The following is a 17,396-nucleotide window of genomic DNA, read 5'->3' on the forward strand; positions in this document are numbered from 1 at the left end:
GTTGAAAATGTGTTTCATTAAAATGCAAGTAAAAATTTCAAAGTATTTGAGATAAGAATATGTATTTTTGTAAGTTTAGATTTTGCCATCCTAATTACTGTTGAGTCTGTCTTCAACATAGTGTGCCCTTCTCTGTGATCTTAAAAAGTGTAGAATTCAGGTTCTCATATGCCCATCTTTAATTACAGCAACTTTGCATTTTTAACATGAAGCCTTAAGGATTTCAAGTGTTATTTAACTATGTCTTACTAAAGTAAGGATTGTTTATTTAACAATTGGGTTGTCTTAACTACATATTGGTGAGTTACTGTGGTATTAGATGTGCTTTTTTTTTTTTCACTGAGGTGAGTGCTAGAATGCAGGATCATTTTAGGGGTGCTAAAGCTTATTTAGTGGTTTTTTGGCTTTTTTTTTTATCTGCCATGAGAGGTGGTGTCAGGGCAGCGTCCATGCCATGTGTGTTCTACCAGGGGTTTCTCCTGTGTTCTTCATACTGATGCTGAATTGGGTTGTCTTTTCTGGGCTTTATCTCATTTGTTTTCTTCACACTTGTTTTGATAGATTCCATAGCCAGATAGTTTCTAAGTTCTCTGTATGTAAAATACTTTTTTTGAGTATTCTTATGATATGGGTGTTTTTCATGTTGTGTGGATCTACATATATATACGGAAAAGCCTCCTAAAAATTTGGAGGTGGTAGAGAACAGCATGTGATTTGGCTTCCCCATCTTTCTCTACTGCTTAGACTAAACAGGCGTATGCCCTCTCAGTCACTAAAAAGACAATCAGCTGAACCTTTACTGGGTGTCTGTATTGTAGGAGGCCATTGCAAAACGGCTTGAAAATGTGCCATAATGTTACAGAATCTGCCTTTGATCACGTGTATAAGGAATAAATAAAACATTTCAGTTTCATTTAGTAAGAGAGCTGTTGTGAGTTCAAGCTGTGTCTGGGTTGCTCCACATTATTTTGCTTTCCTAGATTGATACCTAAAATAATGTATTTCAGCCTTAACAAAATCATGGTTTTAGGAATAATGCTAAAATGCATTAGTCAGTAGGAGAGAGAGAGCTATCCAGTTTTCCAGCAACTTAATATTTATTTAATATTTGATGCAGCATGGAAGTGTTGTGCTAAGCTATGACAGAATCTTGTGGTGTAATGTGAGAATTCTTGGTGCTGCTGATAAATAGAGATCCTCATAGCAGGTCATTGAAAGATTGTCTCAGTGTGAGTTTTTTTTACCAATCTCTTTTATCTTCTAGAAAATTTTTAGTGGTGGTGGATAAAAATGGAGTGTTTTCTTGTAACACTTGATAGTGTTTGGGGGAAAAAGTACTTGGGGTTGAAGTGAGTTGGAAACATCAATAATAAGATTGATTATTTTTTTCTCTGTAGTTGAACTGTACAGACTTTTTATAGTTTGTTATGTGGTAATAATTTCCAATAATACAGAACTGTAAGTTGTTAATATTAATTTTTTTTATAAATCCCAGCCGAGTAAAATCCAGTATTGGAAGATGCAGATAAAAGTAACGTGAATTACGGGCTGTAGTTCTGTGAACACTTCAGGTGTTAGCTGGAGCTGCTGCTAAAAGCAACAGTCCTGTTCTGCTTTTTCTGCTGCTTCTTCCTCCTGTCCTTGATGCTAAAATCTCTGTGTGCCTTTATGGAGTTGAACTGTTTGAGTTCATTTAAAAAATAACCCTGTCCCTAACAAGCCACCAGACAGCAACAAAAAAGTTAACTCTCTTGCATGGATAAGACCCTGTGTGCAGTAATTGCTGTGACATCTCATGGATGATTAGGCCGTTCTGCTGTGTCCACAGTTCCCATAATCAGGTTTTCATGCAGTTTGTGCTGATTTGTTATGATAAAACTGGAATACATTTCTGTTAAAGCTAGTAGAATAGATAATACAAAAGTTACTTTAAAAAGTAAACTTTCCATTTCAGTTATAATAACAATTTGTGAAGCAAAATCCTTTCTGAGGAATGTTTCTGATATACCAATGAACAGAATGTAATACAAATTGGTCTTTATAGAAGAATAACTATTTTAGATGAGTAGTTCATGTGAAAAATGTGTTAAGTATGTGGGTATGTTAAACTTGATAGAAAATGAACCATACGAACTTCAGACTGAACTCATAGATGAATGGCAACGTTTATTTTATTCAATCAGTAAGTCAACTGCTGATTTATCTCTAGGTGGTGAAAGTGGATTTTAGCCTCTGTATTGCATTCCTATACAACTTCCATTAGGGTTAGGAAGCTGATGAAAGTGCTTTAGTTTTGTTTGCATGGGCTGAAATGGTTGATAAACACAGAACTGAATTTAAACAGACCAGATGTATGGGTTTTAACAGCTTTAGAAGTATTGGATATCTAATATTTTTGTCGTTCTAGGAAAGGATCCGACCAGTGCATTGAAAATGGTTCCCCTTAAATTTGCATGGGTTTTCTTGTAAAACCAAAGAGTAATATTGGTGAAAATGAAAGTTTCCTGTTTGATTTGACACTTGTTTGTCTACAATACCATAGTCAGGGCAAAGGTTAATAGGGTTTTAGTTTTTCTAATACCTCTCTTAAGACATAATCTTAATAAACCACACATAACACCAGGAAGAGTAATCATATTTTAATGTCTTCAGTGGAAATGCTGGTTATACTTGAATTTGATAAATTTCTTGATTGCACATCTTTTTAGATACACTTTATTTTAACAATTTTTTGTTAACGTGTGAGTACTTTGACACTGTTTGTCCTATAGTATTTTATTCTGCCCTTTCTTGTAGAAACAGCTCAGACAGAAAACACAGAGGAAAATGAAGAGCCTTTTGTTGCTCCCCCAGGACTGAATGTACCTTCTGATGTGGAATTGGTATGTGTGTCGGTTTAATGCAACCTACGTTTCTGTCAATTTTCAAGGAGTTTGTGGTGCTTTACTGAATTGCTTTTTTTTCCCATTAATTTTAGTATGGTACATTTAAAATTAATCTAAAATAGTAGCTAAATTACAAATATTCTTTCTTGAATTTCTTGAGTTCTCTCAACTCCCTTGAATCTTCTTTTTCACACTGAAATTACTGCAGTGCTTATGCTAAGTGCATTTGCTATCACTTGTGATATTATTTTAGGTAATGCAGAAAAAAAGGCAATTGTTCTTTGAATGGATGCTTTCTGAGATGTCAAGGTTGACATTCTAAATGTAAAGGATCATTAAAACAAAATATTGCTTCTGTTCATGATTTTTTTTCTGGATTCTGTTTAATTGACTCCCAATGTGATGGGAATAGAAAGTGCTCAAATACAAAAGCTGTGTTTATGATTGGCCTGTTAAGGAGAAAAGCAATAATTTATTTCTAGCAAATTCTGAAATAACTTGGAAGTATTAGCATATAGAAGCTCTTTCCTTCATGTGATGGTACCAGAATTTGCCACATGTTAAAGTTAAAATTTCATTGAAACTCATGTATTTTTCCTGAAGGGAGTTGAACAGTCACCTGCTTGAGTACAGTTGTAACCATGAGGATTTTCAATTTATTTCACATCCCGTGAAAGATACTGGAAAGTCAGATAGCATTTTTTTTCCTCTTCTGTTGTCATGAAAGTGTTAATTTATATTTGGGCTGTCTTCTGAACTTGATAACCTGGGCCAGTAAAAATTCAAAGCACTCTATTAAGATAACTAATAGTGAACAAAGACTATTTGTGTAGGAGTGTTTTTCTACTTCATTAGCTTTTAATTGAAAATTTTTATCCTGTTACATTTTTTATATGAAGTAAGAGCTATTTAACATATCTAACGTGCAACTTTATCTGTTCTGATTTTACTTGCTCTCTTTTTCTTTACAATCTTACATTTCATTAGTGAAGTACTTAAAAGCCTACTTCTGAGTTCAGGGAGGATTTTTATATGTTATTGCCTTTAAACTATGAGTTATACTTCAGTTTTCAAATAAGAATGTTGAGTTCTCAGTGAGAAGCTGCTTATTTAACATTTGCATGCTGTTTCCAAAATGTAACTGCCAGTGAAAGAATGTTTGGTATTTTAGATAGCTGCTTTGTTTGAATTTTATTCTGTAACTTCAGATATATTTTATATGTAAGTTGCAGAATGCAGTGTGGGGCTTACTGAAGCAATTTCTCAGTCAGCTATTGAACTTCAGTGTATGCAAATGTACAGAAAGGGTATGTGGGCATATTTGGTTTTGATTTTAAAGAAAAACCAAACGAAAGCATCTAGGCAGCAGCTCAAACAATGTAGACTTGACCTTGGATTGTGAAATGTGGGAATTTTTTTTTCGAGCCTTGATTTGTTGTTCTAGTCAAGTCATTCAGTTTTACAATTGAATGTGTTTATTCTGTATCTTTCTGAGTCAGTTGGTCTGAAGGATAGAAGCCTGCTAAGTTATTGTTTAGGTTTTACAGGTCTGTGTAAAAAAAAACAACAAAAAAAACAACTCTTCACTTGACCTTAAAAAAAAAAGAAGGGAGAGAAGTGCATCATAAATTCTATCGCCATTATGTCTATCCACAAGTGATTGGAAGAGGTGTACAGACACATTGCTGATGTGTGGAAATGGCAGAGTGGTGTTCTAGGTCTCTCCTGAGTTTACTGCTAATGAACATTCAAGTTCATTAAGTCCGTGAAAGACGTGGCCCTTGTTGATGGTCATGGCAGTTGAACGACACTTGTAAATGTTGAATCATTTTGGGGAGGAAACTGCAGTGCTTGGGAATAGGGTAGAATTTGAGAACCAATTGGAGTGCCAGGGGCTTGCTGGAGATTGGAGGATAGTTACTTAACCATCCGTTAGGGAGTAAGGGAGACTCATACATGAAAAAATTTGAATTACAATACTATTTTAAAGATTGGAATAGAATATCTTACTAGATGATAGGACTTAGGGTATTTTTCAGAAGGTTTCTCTCTTTGCTCTGGCAAATAGTCTTTCAGAAGTTTTTAACAGCTCTCAGTTTAAATGTTTAGCGGTTTTATTATTTTACGATATCTGCGTCTCTGCCATTTAATGTTTTTCACTTTGTAAAGTTTCTAAAGTTTTGTAGACCAGTGGTGTTGTAAATCTTAGAAATCAATTAAAAGCATATTCTTATTCATAGTGCCTGTTTGCCAGAGCTTATAGTGGCATTGGTTTCAAATTCAATACCAGCTAGTAGTTTCAGATACAATCTTTTTTGAGCTTCCTTGCTGATTTGCAGCTTTGTTTAGGAATCTTACAGCCTTAAGTGTGTTTTGTATTTCTGTGTAAGAATTGCAGAAATAGAGAAACTTGATGTACAATTGAATAGTGAAACTGGCAATGCACAAAATGTTAACCAGTTTGTTGAGGACTTCATTGCCTCTTAAAATAATCTTTGGTAGTGTTTTAGAGCGAGAAATAAAACTTGAAACAACTGATTATTTTCCATATTAAACATGATGTTCTAGTAAAGGATCCAGTTGGCTGAAAATAATTCCTAAAAATGTGCTTTTTGATCACATTCACTTTTTCCCCCTAAATAGAGCAGCACTTGTGTGCTTCCAATTTTATGAAAAAGATTTTCTGAGGTTTGCAACATACTTCTGTATCTAAACCAATTAAAATCGTTTCAGTTTTGCATTTTTATGTGACACTTCAATCTTTATAGGCAGACAGAGGATGTGTTTTATACAGCTTATTGAGCACAAGACAAAACAAAGCTGAGTATGAAATTAAACACAGTGAATGATGAAATTCATTCATTCTGTAACTATATTCTTGTTCTACTCACTTAATGTGTTTGATATGACAGTGCTCCTTAGGTGGGATTTCAGGAGTGGAAATCCATGGATGCTGCCTAACCTTACTAATTTTCTATTTTGTTTTATTGCTAAAGTACTAGAGAACTGACTTTAGCAAGTAAAGAACTAGAGCACTGACTATGGGAATGTAACAGCAAATAGGAACCACAATTCTTACATTGGACTTAAGATGCAACATGTTCCTTACAAGCAAATGCATAGTAACAGGTTTTTCTAGTTAGAGAAGTATATTTGCACATTAAGTGGTAACAGAATAAAGGACAGTGGTTGGGAAGAAGACCATGCATGTTGAGTCTTCAGAGCACCTGGGGATATTGTCAAGTAGGGCTGCTTTAAGTTGACGCAGCTGTGTTAAGAAACATCCGTCTCCTGTCTTTTGCCAGCAGAAGTGGCTGTATGGCTATGGAATGTACCTGGCTTGAAATATTTTTTTGCTACATCAAATTCAACCAGGATTTGTTCTCCTCTTCAGTTTGGTGTGCAATGGCAAAAATAGTTGTGCTGATGGGAGAGGATTTTGCAAAAGGAAATGAATGAGCGGCTAGGCAAGACTGGGACTGTTTTTTTTAGCACTGGTGTGCTTTCACTACCTGAGTTGCTAGAGAAAGCTGGGGAAGAGGGGCAGGGAACCACTGCTGTTTTTAGATCCCACTTCACAAGCTGCTTATGAAAATACAAATATATGTTATTTTGCTCCCACAGCCGCCAACAGCAAAAATGCATGCCATTATAGAACGAACTGCAAACTTTGTCTGCAAGCAGGGAGCACAGTTTGAGATTATGCTAAAAGCCAAGCAAGCACGCAACTCCCAGTTTGACTTCTTGCGATTTGATCACTACCTCAATCCCTACTACAAATTCATTCAGAAGGCTATGAAAGAAGGACGATACGCTGCTCCTTCTGAAAGTAAAGCGGACGAGAAGAAAAGTGAGTTGTTGTTTGTCAAATGGATGTGAATCACTGAAACGTTTACTGGTCTGTTTTGGTAAAATAGCCACATCTTTTTGGTGCGCTGCAGTGGCAATGCTGTTATCCTGCAGTTGAGACTGATGTCATGAGTCAACATTTTGCTTAAATTGGTGGAGATTTTTAAAAGATTGAATTTGGGAAACTTTCAGATCTAAGAGCTGCTGTGATCTTTGAGCTTTTAGAAACACTTGTATAGCTTTAGTCCAGTGGAAAGTTGTTCTATGCATTTAGGTGTTACTTTTAATGATGGCCAGCAGTATCGTATCTATGGTTTGGTGAATAAGCAGATTTATGAAAATGATAGTTTCTTAGCCATGCTTGTCCTGTACCGTTTTTCTTTCCCAATACAAATCCATGGCAAACCTACTTAAAATTTGGACATTGCTTTTATTTAGACTCAAGAGTGAAATCTGAGGAAGAAGATGATGACGATGATGATGATGATGGAAATTACCTGCATCCAAGTCTCTTTGCATCTAAAAAATGCAGTAGGCTTGAAGAGCTCATGAAGGTAATTGATCCTATTAAAATTACTTTCTACCTTGTAATACATCCAATTTGGAGCCACAAAAATTCTAATATGCAGGTGCTAAGATCTTTAGTTACCAGCTTCTTTTCTTTTCCACCCCATTCCCTGACTATGTCTTTGTAATTTAGGTCTATTTTGGTAAACTTTCAAGTTACCTTTTCTCTAGTACATAAATCATAATTTTTCCATTTGTAAGGAATTATATTTCTATTTTTGATGCCCTCTGGTATTGAGGGCATCACTCAAGGATTTATCCTGCAGGACCTGTATTGAAGCTGAAAAGATTAAGATATTTAATGCTTTCAGCATATAAGTAGAGAGAGAGTGTTTTCTTTTTAGGTTTTAGTAGTTAAAATGTTGACATGAAGTCATAGTTTCAGGGAATTAATATTTCAGCAGAATGTGCTACTCATTAAATGTAAATTTTGCTGGATGTTATTTTCTGAGTTTGATCAATGATGGAATAATGGGAATGACAGACGGTTGTACACGTTTGAGGCTTTCAGAGGAATGACAGTGGTGCTGTCTGATGTTCAGACAAGTCAGGTTCTGTGTCTTATCCCAGCCTTGGCAATAAATGAGTAAGAGTAATACCCGCTTTTTTATGTCCTGGATTTATGTTCATGTTAAAGTATTTTTTTTGTGTTGTCATGTTTCCCACTAATTTTCAAAGATGGTTCTGATGTGAGAGCTACAAAACCAGTAACTTCAGTATTTGGTCAATATCATTGATGTCTATTAATTTCAATTAGTTCACTTTCCAAATTAGGTTGATCCTCTCATGTTTTAAGTATATACTTCAAATTTTAATCTTTTTATCTGTTCTCAAATACTTATTTTTTAGCCTTTGAAGGTGGTAGACCCTGATCATCCCCTTGCTGCACTGGTGCGCAAAGCGCAATCAGATAATAACTCCTCTACACCACAGTCAACAGATGGGGCAGCTGTACAGACATCACAAGCAGAATATTCTTCTGATTGTAAGTGCATTGTAATTAGGCAGCTGGTGATGTGTTTTGGTGAATTTTATGTGGATACTGGTGGGAAGAAAGTACGTTAGCTTCATACTTGGTTGTTTGTAACTGGTATTTATTCTTTTTCAATCTCCTCAGTCTTTGAAGGTGTGTTCTTCCACTGGGTGTCTCTCAAATTGTTAGCTGCTTAAGAAACCAAATGGGGTGGAGAGGGGTGGGCAGGCAGAGGACCAAGTCTCCAGTCTGTGAGTATGGTTAGCTGATTAGCATAATGTGTTTTGATAACTTCAATCAATTTCTATTAATGAAACCTAATGAGTGCCTTTACTGTTGAATATGTAACTGTTCTATAAAGTAATCCATGAGATTCCCATAGAAAGAAGCTTACTATATTAAGCAAGATGCAGATGGTAAACGTTCTTAGAACAGTTTTGCTGGAGTGCCTAACACTGAGAAAAATCTGCAAAGATAAAATCACATAAATTGAAGGATCTGACTGAAGTGTTAAACCCAGGTTTTAGTGTGCTATTCTGCTCTAAAGATGGAAATAGTTTTATGGTAAATAAATAAGTTTTATTATACAGTCACTTCCTAGATTTTTTTCATTGTTTACTTTTTATTCTGTGCACTGGTGCACAGAAATATATATGTTGAAAATAAAATGCAGGAACATGCAGAGTACAAAGTAAAAAATTGATCTTTTAAATTTTATTTCTCATTACAATATCGAGAAGGGAGGACTAACTCTGAAGTTCTATAGCTACAGAGGGCATTCTTTAGTAAAGGAGTAGGTATTCTGGTTTTATTTTTATTTTTTTTTTAGAAGAGTAACAAAAGCAATGATATAAGCGAGCAGTGTGGAAAGTTGTGTGCTCAATTGCTTTTTCCATGCCTGATAGTGAAATACCAAGCCTTTCTCCTATTTCCAAATTATTATGAAATCTTTAATCTTAGATTTGAACCATTTGAGATGAATGTAAATACTATCCTGTCTATAATCCCTTTTAAGAATCAGCTTTGCTGTGAAGTTTTTAACAACATCATTCTAACCTCTCTGGATGTGTCTGCTTTGAAGCTGCTTAATGCAGACCTTGTATAACGCTCCTGCAAATTCTGTAAGTTCTGATACTCAGCAAGGTGAAGTCAAACTGAATTTGGTTTAGGTGCCTCTAATTTTTTTCAGGTGTCAGAATTCTGAAAATCCTTGATTCTTTAAATACAGAGATGAAACTTAAGCTTTCATTTATGGGACTTAACTGTTTGATACTGTTGAGATATAAGAAAAGTCGTATTGTAGCCTTCACTACAGTGAGGTTTCATGATACTATAAATTTGTAGTTGATGAGTAGTGTTACTTCAAGTTAGTGGTGATGATGTAATTCGCGTGTTTTTTTAGTAAAGTTATTGCAAATAAGTATTACCATAATGATCTGTGTTGATTTTGACAAGCTATAGATTCAGAACCCCCAAAGGATTACAAGTGTTTTCAGTGCGTAATATAGAGGGAGAGGAATATCCATGGAAGTAATTTTTATTTAAAACTGAACCTTAAGAGAATCTTAATAAAACTGAAATGAGATTTCTGTGGACAAATTGGAAATTACTGGTTATTTCAGGAAAAACTAAAATCAGAATAACTCTGCAGAATAATGCTCGTCAGTTTTCTGATTACTTTCATGTGAGCCTTGAATCTGAATGTATGTGATGCAGACTGGAACATAATAATTTAGTAGCAGTTCAAGCCAAGTTTGTAGCTCTTTTCCCTGTCTTTAGAACTTAACAGATCTTTATTCTGTTCTCCTTATGGATAACTTACTCTTTGAAGAAAGTAAATACTGCCACACAGGAATGTTTATGAAACTTTTAACAGGATAATTCATTTTAATTTAATGCATTGATTAAACTTTGCCTCCAGAAATGTAAATTCTTACTGTAAATCCTTTGAAATATTTTACGAGAATGCTTTCTGTTTATATGGCTTTCTGCAGAAAATCTTTAGATTTACAAGAACTGCCATTTAAAAGTGTTAAGTAAATTAAAGCATTATAAAATATTGTCCTTAAAGAAAGCAAGCCATAAACCTTTGCACTCTCAAGAAATAAATATTTAGACTTGGGGAAGCCTCTCGTGTGGAAAACTTCCTCAAATTTGTTGTTCATTGTAGTAGTGTTGAATTGCAAAACCTTTTTGAGGTTTCAGTAAGTAGGTGCATGTCTATCTATAATGATATAGTGGTTTAACATATATATGTATACAGTGATACTAGTGGTTTAATTTCTCAATGTTTTGAATATATTCACATTTCTTTCTTAATGCATACATAGTTCTAAGAGAGTTAAACTGCCAGAGGTGAATTAGATTAGGAAGAATGATTTCATATAAGGTCAGGTTTTAATAGGCCTTCTCTGGTTCACTTCTTTATTCATATCTTTCTGGCTTCTAACTGACCTTCAGTATGTTCTGATTCTGTTCCTTAATCTACATATTTCTTAGTCATCCTAATTGCTTTAATTATGCGGGGTTTATTTGTTTGGTTTGGGGTTTTTTTCCACAAGAAAATAGATACCATTTCTTAGGGTGTTGTGTGAATCTGGATTGATATTTATTTATTTTAGTTGGGTGTTTTCTGATTAGAACATGATTCTTTAATGTGTCTTTTCACAGCAACTGTGGCAGCCATGTATTATAGTTACTATATGTTGCCTGATGGAACCTATTGCCTCGCACCTCCACCTCCAGGAATAGATGTTGCTACCTACTACAATGCGTTGCCTGCAGGGGTGACTGTATCGAGCACCACAGGAGTAGCAACAGTACCTCCACCCCCTGGTACTACACCTCCACCTCCCCCAGACACAACCGATAGCAGCAGTGCGTTGACTTCTACCACAACATCTACAAGGTACCAGATACTGATTTGCTGCTTAATTGGAGGGGTCTCTTTCCTGCACTTTAATATGAAGTATTTAGTAAGGGTTCTGTTGCTGGTGACTCCTCAGTATCATTTGCCAATGTTCATCCAACTCTGATTATCTCCATTTTGGTCTTTGATATTGTACATGGTTATTGTTTCTCACCTGCTATGATGGTTTTGCATGATGGAAAATGAAGTTATTTTAACTGGATAATGAAATGGAGAACAAACCTCTATGTAATTTTTTTTTTTTTTGTTAAAGCAAGAGTCTGAAAGATATGTTCTATTTATAAAAACGATGTACTCTTGATGTTTTCAGCACAATCACTCCGGTGGTTGCCATTATACCTCCACCTCCAGATATCCAACCTGTTATTGATAAGTTAGCTGAGTATGTTGCTAGGAATGGGATAAAATTTGAAACAAGTGTTCGTGCCAAGAATGATCTCAGGTAAGAGAAAACATTTTAACTTCTGTCTTAAAAGTTGAGGCTTTAATTTTTAAATATACTACCAGGGCATGAAGTAGTATTTTTCTTTTTTAATTGAAATTCAGGGACCTACTTAAAGGTAATGCCAAAGTATTATTGCCCAAATCCTCAAAACAGTCAGCCTAACAAAAGCATCTCTAAAGAGCATGTTCTGAATGTGTATCCTCTGGAAGTGCAGGCATAGTTACAGTGCTTCTAAACATCATTGTTCCACTTGCTAGAGAAAATCAGATGGCAAAGGATGGTTGATATTTACTGTGTTCATATGCACTTTCACACACTCAGTTTTCTTTTAACAGATTTGAGTTCCTGCAACCATGGCACCAGTATAATGCTTATTATGAATTTAAAAAACAGTTCTTCCTTCAAAAAGAGAGCAGTGACAACTGTCAGGTATGTGTGTTTGTGTATACATTTATTAAAAACGCAGTGTGAGACAAGGACTTGCTTCTCTGTTGTGTTACGGTGAGACATTTTAAAAATGGAACACTGAATTATGGAGAAATAGTTCAGCAAAGTATATGAATGCTTTTGGGGTTTTTTTTTCTTTGCTTTTTGGTTTTGTGTAGCATTTAAATAAGGATATGTGAGGTGCTGTGATATTTAGTTTTTGCTTTTTAGTATAAACCACTCAGTGTGGTTGTAATATAAAATGACAACCTGAAAATCTTTTGGCCTTCTAGACAAGGGAATATATGCTTTGTGGAGGTTTAGAGCTTTGTAAGATTGGGATTAGTGTTCTGTTGTCAGAAGAGTTATGTATAGCTTTTTAGCAGACATACCTTCTTGCATGTCTCATGGTTGTTTGTAGAATGGGAGCACAGTAGCTAGACTACTTTTCTTATATATTTTTTTTTCTATGGGAGGTTTTGTTAAAGAATCCTGACATAATTGACTGAAACAATACTGGAGCTTCAAAATCTCACATCAGTTTCCTACTCGTTTTGCTTCTTCTAGTCCGTGTTAGTAGAAGATGGTATCCAGACTTGGCATCCTTGTTTTCAACCATTCTCATGTTAGCTAATCTCATTAGATTGTTCTCTTGCTGAAAAGAAAATTGCAAATAGTATCAAAAATACATTATCTGATGTTAACTTTTCATGGGAAAGAGCTATTTTTTTTTTAGGCCCTATGTCATTTGTCACCTCAAGGCTTAGATTGGGGAGCCTTAAACTGAAGAAGGTAGGCCTGTGGGTAAACTCCTCAAAATCGCTTTGTGGAAAATGAAGAAATTCAATACTAGTTGCTGTTTGAAACGCTTGTGTCTAATATTTTGTTTTAATAGTGAAAAATGTTTGAAAACACTGTTTTTAAAGATAAGCTGTTCTAAATACGATCTGACGTAGTTGCAGAGTTGTCCTGTACCACAGTGCTGACTGTTACTCTAGAATTTATTATTTGCAAACCAGTGGGTTGAATTTTCGTAATACTTACATAATTAATAAGGACTTGTTAACATTTATTTTTGGGGGGAAACTGTACTCTAACCAAAGTGTAATAATAAAGGATTCATTTTTAGTGTTTGAATGAGTACAGCTAAAAAGCAAGCAGAAACTGGCTTAAATCCCTTGAGGTTATATATAGCAATGCATATTTTCCTACTGCATGGTTTGGTAGATAATGGCATTCTCCTTAATTTTTTTAGAATAATGATTTCAATTTTATCTTTATGCTTTAGTAATGTACATATACGCAACTAATGCAATTGATTGTTCTCCTTTTGGCCATTAAAGTTAATAAGAAATTGTAATATGGGCTTCAGTAAATACAGGATGAAGTCCTTGATTTCCTTGTGTTTTTCCCCTTCAAGGATTTTCAGAAATTAGTTCTGCTGGTCAGGGAGTACCTGCAGGGATTGTCTTCAGTACCTGGTGTTTCAACATCAAGTATGCTTAGCAGCAGCCAGTGGAAAGCAACCAAACTATTTAATGAGAGGCTCATTTAAATGTTGAATTACTTAATGCCATTGCCTGACTCACAATGTAGATGCATTCTACGATATCTTTCTTAAAATTTTTTATGCTGGGTTTAGAAGTAGGCTTGAATGATTCAGTCATGTAATAGTAGAACCAGCAATTCTTTATTTGCTTCAAAATCTCAGCACATCTGTACTGTATCAATTTAGTGCCACAAAAACCATTGATAGGCACAATGTACTTGACCAAAATGGTGAAAAAAATCTAACACGTTAACCTGGGTTGATCCCTGTAAAACCTGATTCTGTAAAGAAGTTATCATGCAATTGTACACTAGGGAAAAATGTCATAAGCTTTCATTCTGTCACTGTGAATTAACTTTAATGGATTTTTGTCCTGGACCCTGGAGATCAAGACCTAAAAGAATATACTTTGGAAAAGAAGTATATGCTTTTAGTGTCCAATTTTAAAACCACAATTTTTAAAACAGCTGTTGGCAAAAGTGTACCAGCTGAAGGACATTTTCTTTGTTGTGAAATAACAGCACATTCTTACTGTAGGTCTGTAGTTTTTGCAGCCTGTGGATTTACATGAAGCAGTGCATTATTTATAAGAAGCAGACTTTTGGTCATGAGTGCTTATTGATGTAAAATTAGATGTTATGTGATTAACTGATAATGTGACTTTCGAAATGACTGGCAAAATTGCAGGTCCGCAGACACTGCATTAATTCTTCATGCACTCCCCAGTTAGTAAGCCTGCACATTTCTTTTGAAAAGGGAGTATCTTCATCTGAAGATGTTCCAGCAGATACCGCCGGTGACGCACCAAGTGAGGCTCAGTTTGCAGATGAGCATGCACCTGAAGATGCACCTGAGCCAAGTGCTAAGGGAGTTCCAGGAACTAAGAAGGATGTTCTTCCTAAAACTGTTGGTGACGGTAAATTGGTGAAAGGTATGTTAATGTGATTTGTTGTGCGTGAGAATATTTGTTAGCATATACTTAAAAGAGAAAAGAAAGTGGGGGAGAGATGGGGAAAGTAGGGAAAAGAATTTGATGGTGCAGAAAATATTTTTACTGGAAGCCTCAAAAAAGGACTGAAATAAGTAATTTGATTGCTTTCATATTTCTTTCTTATCAGACTGTCAGGTATTTATGGTCTAACAGAAGAAATTCTTTTATTTCAGTTTTGTGCAAAGTTGAAGGCTTTCATTAGTGACCCCAGTAGAATATTATTTTTGTCATTTTAAACTTGACAGTTGAAAGCTGTGCAAGAAGTTATTCTTTCTGAATAAAAGCAGTATCTCATTTGAAACCGTACATATGGAGGAAGTACACTAGAGTTATCGCTCAAGTTGTTCAGTCTTCCTGTGTTGGACATTAGTCATTCTGGAAAAAAAGACCCTTTTCATGTCTAAATGGAATGTTTTTCCTTTTACAGTCATAGCAGGAGAGGGACAAAATTGGAGAATCTCTTTAAGAGCCAGTCAGACAAAAATCAGTTAACACGTTGTTGGTGTCCTGAGTTGGACGAGCAATTATTTATACCTGGGAACTGAGTCCTGGCCTACTGGGAAAAGATATCTTAAGATTTCTTCTTTTCAGTAAAAATTAGAAACTTAAATCTTTTAACTACAACTGAAAGCTGCTGGAAAAAAACATGAAACATGAAAAACAGCCTTGACCTGTGTTCCCATGGATGGGTACTGCCTTCCTGCCGCTTCAGTCACTTTCTTAGTTGCAGATAAATTTATCTGCTCCCTGTGGTTCTTTGGAATCTTTCTCTCTTTGTGCTTCTCTCTGCAATTTCTTCCCCTGCCTGGGTTGCAAGCTCCAGGATCTCTGCTGTGGTTGTCTGGCTGTCTCTACTCTTCAGTTTCTTTTCTGGGCAGCTTGAGTAGTGTCCACAGAGAAAGAACAATCTTCCCTATCTTCAAAAATGCCCTATTAAGAGACTGTAATGTACAACACAGAATGGTATTGTTTCTTGTTGTGTTAACAAATGGCAGACTGGAGCCCGTGCTTTAATGATAATAATCTGCTCAAATTTAGATGATGGAATGTAACCATTGAGTCATTTCCTGACAGTCCTATACCTATAAACTTATTTTAATTTCCTCTAATATAGTACAAATCCCACATACTTGTAACCTAAATACTGTACTTGGCTGCAAGATAGGCATAACATCAGCACTAGATTTTTTTTCTTCTGCCTGTGAGCACATAAAATCCTGTTTTAGGATTTGTTTTGTCATATGGAAAAGTTGGAAAATCCCCATTATAATACCTCTTCTCTTGAAATTCTCAAGTCCTTGATTTCTGAGCCTATTTCCCTACCCTAGAATTGCAGGATGCAAAGCTTATATTTTATAAACCTTGGTATGAAATTTAATTATTGTATTTAAATTTCCCTAATTGAAATCTTGTAGGATATATATGCAAAAGGCACCCTGAGACAGATGAATATTGCAGCAGACCACGTGATAGTAGGTAGCTTCTTTTTGAGATGTGTGAGAAATCCCATTCTTTATTCTGAAAAGTTGCATTTTGGATAAATGGTTTAGAGATTAATTCTGTGTTTTATATAATAGCTATATATTAGATATACTTAATATATTTTTTTAAGATCCATTAATACAGCATAGCTTGAAACGATCCACAATTTCCTTTTTATTGTGGTATTCCACATTTTTTACAGGCATTAATTTTCCTTTGAATGTGCTGGCATGAATGTGTTGTGCTGTCTTTTTGTGTTGGAGTAGTAGGGGCTGCTTGAAAGGAAGAGTTGACTACCAGCCCTGCTACAGCAAGACTAGCTAAGACATTTGGGGAAAACTACCTAGCTTTTGCATTTATATCTCCTGTAATGAAATGTTGTTAGCTTTCCAAAGTAATTAATTTTCATATAGTTGGAAATAAGTCTTTAAATACTGTTCAGTGAGCCTGCCAAATACTATTGTTATGCAAACTGTCAGTTTAGTGTGAAGGACACATAAGGGACCATATCATACTGTAGTGTGTCAGGTAGAGTGTTTTCATCTTAAGCCTGGAAGAGTAGATTGTTCATCTGGGAAAAGTAGTAGTATTGAAACTAAAATTTATTTGGGACAGAATACGGAATTATCTTGTTTCAGGAAATTTAATTCCTGAGATTGTTTAGAGCACTTTGCTTTTTTTCGTGCTGCTAGCGAAGTATTAGAAAAAAACTTTGAGATAGATCTTTACAGGACAAATGAAGTTCCCAGCGTTTCTTATAAAATAAGAAAAAAAGAAAAAGGAAAAAAAGACAAAAGATTGTGTTGTTCTTTTCCCTAAAATAATTAGCATCATGTAAGGATGATACAAGTTTCTTTTAAAGTCAAGAAATTCAACCTGCTTTCTGTTGTAGTCAGTGATGCATAAAATCTCACTCATTCTTTCGCAGCATCATTTGCTCCGATAAGCTTTGCAATCAAGGCCAAAGAAAATGACCTTCTTCCTTTGGAGAAAAACCGTGTAAAATTAGATGATGACAGTGATGATGAGGAGGAAGAGGGCAAGGAAGGCCAAGAGAATGCTAATAATGCTTCTAACCATACTCCAGCTGTTACCACTCCTTGTACTGCTACTGAAGAAAGAAAACCTCAACTTACACAGGAGGAATTGGAAGCTAAACAAGGTATCCCATGTTACACTGACAACAAAAGGAAGGATTGAGTCCTTCAGGCAAACTACAAAACTGTTATGTGAATAAGTATGGTATATTGAATCTTCACTGTGTCATGTTAACAGAATCAGAATTCTTTTTCCATGGTTT

General features: G+C 35.3%; 1 protein-coding gene across 6 annotated transcripts in view; it reads left to right on the forward strand.

Moving 5' to 3' along the window:
• SFSWAP (splicing factor SWAP) overlaps positions 1–17,396 on the forward strand; it is a 49,382-nt gene that overhangs the window by 3,773 nt on the left and 28,213 nt on the right. For all 6 annotated transcript variants that reach the window (XM_080628459.1, XM_080628460.1, XM_080628464.1 and 3 more), the window contains exons 4-12: positions 2,797–2,882; positions 6,510–6,735; positions 7,173–7,288; positions 8,151–8,286; positions 10,945–11,182; positions 11,514–11,645; positions 11,984–12,077; positions 14,380–14,554; positions 17,025–17,258. In XM_080628459.1, the coding sequence (XP_080484585.1) occupies positions 2,797–2,882; positions 6,510–6,735; positions 7,173–7,288; positions 8,151–8,286; positions 10,945–11,182; positions 11,514–11,645; positions 11,984–12,077; positions 14,380–14,554; positions 17,025–17,258 (1,437 nt within the window). The remainder of the gene's footprint in view (positions 1–2,796; positions 2,883–6,509; positions 6,736–7,172; positions 7,289–8,150; positions 8,287–10,944; positions 11,183–11,513; positions 11,646–11,983; positions 12,078–14,379; positions 14,555–17,024; positions 17,259–17,396) is intronic.

This window comes from Psittacula echo (assembly GCF_963264785.1).
Source record: "Psittacula echo genome assembly, chromosome: 13".
NCBI lineage: Eukaryota > Metazoa > Chordata > Aves > Psittaciformes > Psittacidae > Psittacula > Psittacula echo.